Below are 3,918 nucleotides of genomic sequence, written 5' to 3' on the forward strand. Positions count from 1 at the left end.
GACATGGCTCTTCCAACAAGCGGGATTGGCCTAGGGGAATTTTTAGTGGGGTTTTAAGAGTAATTTTAATTGACATAGGCCACAGTAAATATTTCTTTTTAATTAGGTTTTAAACTGGGTATTTTTATTGTTGTATCTGTTTTACAAGGCTGTCAGCCGCCCTGAGTCCGTAAGGAGAAGGGCGGGATAAAAATTAAATTAAATAAATTAAATTAAATAAATAAGAAAGAGAAAGAAAGAAAGAAAGAAAATTGTTTGTTCCCCATCAAATGATGTTCATGAACCTGGAGATGACGTAAGGCTGTCATGACTAATAATTCAGGGAAAACATAAAACGCTTTCTATATTTGTCTGCTTCCCTTTCTGAGCTAGCGGCTGTCAGCTGCCGTCAGGATGCTCCAGCTCTCCACCCAGCTGACGAGTACACCTCCAAGAGTTTTCTAAATTAAAATAGTCGGAGCTGCACTGCCTCTCCAAAGTTGTTACTAGGATTAAACTCTTCCATGAGCCAGTCCTTCATCCCTCATCGTGAGTCATTCCCTACTTTAGCCACGTCTCCTCCGAGAGGCTTCCGCACTCGAGAGAAGACAACGGTCCGATCGGAAACTTGGGAGAACGACTTCTTTCCCTTCCTTCCTTCGCTCCGCGTTCATTGGAGCAGAGCTGGAGAGAGAGCAGGGCTCCTAAACTGGCCCCTTTCTGGCGTTTTGACCTAACAGCCAGCCTCAAATAGATGCCCCTCACTCGGCCTAGTTGTAGATGCTGAGCTTTGAAATCTAACCGCGTCCTTCGTTGTGGAACATTCCCTTAAATGGACCTTCTGATTTGGTATAGGTAGCCCTCGACTTAACCACGGTTCAATTCGAAGTCGCAACGGCCCTGGGAAAAAATGGACTTGTGACATTTTTCACACCTAGGACAATTGCAGCATTGCCTGTGGTCCAAATTCTGATGCTTGGCAGGGGACTCGTATTTATGACAGTCGCAGCGTCCCCCGGGGTCACGTCTTCCCCTTTTGCGACCTTCGGACAAGCAAAATCCATTAGAGGGGAAGCCAAATTCACTTAACAACTGTGTGACTAGCCCAGGAGTGGGCAACCTTGGCTCTTTTATGACTCGTGGACTTCAACTCCCAGAATTCCTGAGCCAGCCATGCTGAGGGGAAAGGGAGAGGTTGCCATGCTGAGCCATGCTGGCTCAGGAATTCTGGGAGTTGAAGTCCTCCCATCGTCAAGTGGCCAAGGATGAAAAACACTAAGTCTAGTCCAGTGGCAGGCCACCTTGGCTCTTTTATGACTGGTGGACTTCAACTCCCAGAATTCCTGAGCCAGCCATGCTGAGGGGAAAGGGAGAGGTTGCCATGCTGAGCCATGCTGGCTCAGGAATTCTGGGAGTTGAAGTCCTCCCATCGTCAAGTGGCCAAGGATGAAAAACACTAAGTCTAGACCAGGGGTAGGCAACCTTGGCTCTTTTATGACTGGTGGACTTCAACTCTCAGAATTCCTGAGCCAGAATGGGGGAACTATGGCCCCTTCATGACTCGGGGACTTCAACTCTCAGAAATCCTGAGCCAGCCATGCTGAGGGGAAAGGGAGAGGTTTCCAAGCTGAGCCATGCTGGCTCAGGAATTCTGGGCCAGCATGAGGGAAACTTTGGCCCCTTCATGACTCGTGGACTTCAACTCCCAGAATTCCTGAGTCAGCATGGCTCAGCTTGGAAACCTCTCCCTTTCCCCTCAGCACGGCTGGCTCAGGAATTCTGGGAGTTGAAGTCCACCAGTCATAAAAGAGCCAAGGTGGCCTGCCACTGGACTAGTTTAACAATCGCAGTGATTCACTTAACCACTCGGGCAAGAACGGTCTCCTAAAAACGGGGCCAAGCTCCTGTAACAAATGTCTCACTGAACAACAGAAACGTTGGGCTGGTTGCAGTCGTACGTTGAGGACCGCCTGTGTTTGAACGTGATGAATTCTCATTTGTGGTGGTGGTGGGATTTCAAAACGGACATCTTTGACCTGCTACTTTTGTTGGCGTAGGGTCCAGGTTGCCGACCGGCCGGAGACCGTCTTCCTCCTGAGCGGAAACGATCCCGCGATTCATCTTTACAAAGAGGTGAGGCCTCCGGGTGGACGTTGCTTCTCGGGGCCTTCTAGCCACTCGCCTCTATGGTGCCTCTGGAGTTTTCCTTTGGGTCCTTTTTTTTTTTTTTCAAAGAAACCCCAGCCTTCTACTCCCTTAACAAACGTCTCACTGAGCAACAGAAAGAGTGGGCTCAATTGTGGCCATAAGCTGAGGACTGCCTGTACCTTATTTATTTTTTTAAATTTATTTATGATTTTTGCAGAATGAAGAGCTCCATCAATTTGAGGAGCAGCCGGTCGAGAATCTCTTTCCAGAACTTAAGGAACTTCCAAGCAAGTAGGCAACTCGGTTTGTTGTTAAGGCGTGAGGTGGGGGCAGAATGGGGATTTGGGAAGAGGCCACAGGTCGGGACATCATCATCATCATCATCATAAAGTTGGAAGGCAGCTTGGAGGTCTAGTCCAGCCCCCTGCTCAGGCAGCAAACTACACCATTTCAGACAAATGGCTATCCAGTCTCTAATAATAATAATAATAATAATAATAATAATAATAATAATAATAATAATAATAATAATAATAATAATAATAATAATAATAATAATAATAATAATAATAATAATAATAACAACAACAACAACAACAACAACAACAAACAACAAAACAACAAAATTAAAAATAATAACAATAACAATAATAATAATAATAATAATAATAAAGTTGGAAGGGACCTTGGAGGTCATCTAGTCCAACCCCCTGCTCAGGCAGGAAACCCTATCCCATTTCGGACAAATTGCTGTCCAGTCTCTTAAAAACTTCCAGTGTTGGAGCATTCACAACTTCTGGAGGCTGGTAGTTCCACTGGTTAATTGTTCTAACTGTCAGGAAGTTTCTCCTTAGTTCCAGGTTGCTTCTCTCCTTGATCAGTTTCCATTTGTTGCTTCTTGTCCTGCCTTCAGGCGCTTTGGAATGTTATACATATACACATACATACATATACACACACACACACGCAAATACAAATAGACACACACACACACACACACACAGGAATCTCTCTCTATATATATATGTGTGTTTTAAAGAGAGAGAGAGCAGCTATATTTATTTCAACATCATCCTAGTGTTTTTCCCACAGGTGCAGGTCCACCAGTCATAAAACAGCCCAGGTTGCCTACCCTTGGATTAGTGTATCCCATTTTCCTCCCTCCTCATTCCCAATTTCCTCCTTCCCTTCCTCCTTCTCTTTTTTCTCCATCCCTTTCTCTTTCCTTTCCTCCCTGCCTCCCTCCCCCCCAACCTTTCTCTCAACGATCCTTCCTGCTTTGCAGCGTGCTCTGGTTGGACGTGTACAACATTCCCAATTCGGGGCAGCGGATTACCGCTTTTGGCTGCCAGAGCGGCTACATCCGGGTCGCTCAGGTTGAACCAGCCAAGCGGGGTAAGACCCCCTTCTCCCCCCCCCCCCCGCCGCCCTCTTCCTCCGGGGCTGACCTCCGGGTCTTCCTCAAGGCTCGGACGGCGGCCTAGTAAGTCAGGGACGGTTGGATCGATTGACTGGTGACCCTTCTCTTCTTCCGGATTGAAGCGGTGCTGCAGAGCTGGAGCATCCAACAAGATGGCCCCATCTCCAAGGTCCTGGTTTTTGCTCTACCAAGCGTCAGCCAGCCAGAGGACCCCTCTGGGGTTGTGTCTTCGAAAGGTGAGATGGGAAGGGAACGGGGAATGGGCGCTGAGAAGGGAGGGTCTCCCCCTTGGCGGCCCATAGGAACCATGTAAACCAGGGGGTCTTCGAACGTGGCACACTGGCTGAGGAATTCTGGGAGTTGAAGTCCAC

The 3,918-nt window shown here is 47.5% G+C and overlaps 1 protein-coding gene across 1 annotated transcript in view; it reads left to right on the forward strand.

Annotated features, from left to right (window-relative positions):
- Positions 1–3,918, forward strand: part of KPTN (kaptin, actin binding protein) — a 14,446-nt gene that overhangs the window by 6,213 nt on the left and 4,315 nt on the right. The window contains exons 6-9 of the mRNA XM_029285480.1: positions 2,037–2,112; positions 2,345–2,418; positions 3,413–3,522; positions 3,670–3,783. Of these exons, the coding sequence (XP_029141313.1) occupies positions 2,037–2,112; positions 2,345–2,418; positions 3,413–3,522; positions 3,670–3,783 (374 nt within the window). The remainder of the gene's footprint in view (positions 1–2,036; positions 2,113–2,344; positions 2,419–3,412; positions 3,523–3,669; positions 3,784–3,918) is intronic.

Source organism: Protobothrops mucrosquamatus, unplaced genomic scaffold (genome assembly GCF_001527695.2).
Source record: "Protobothrops mucrosquamatus isolate PMUCROS unplaced genomic scaffold, P.Mucros_1.0 scaffold1757, whole genome shotgun sequence".
Taxonomy (NCBI): domain Eukaryota; kingdom Metazoa; phylum Chordata; class Lepidosauria; order Squamata; family Viperidae; genus Protobothrops; species Protobothrops mucrosquamatus.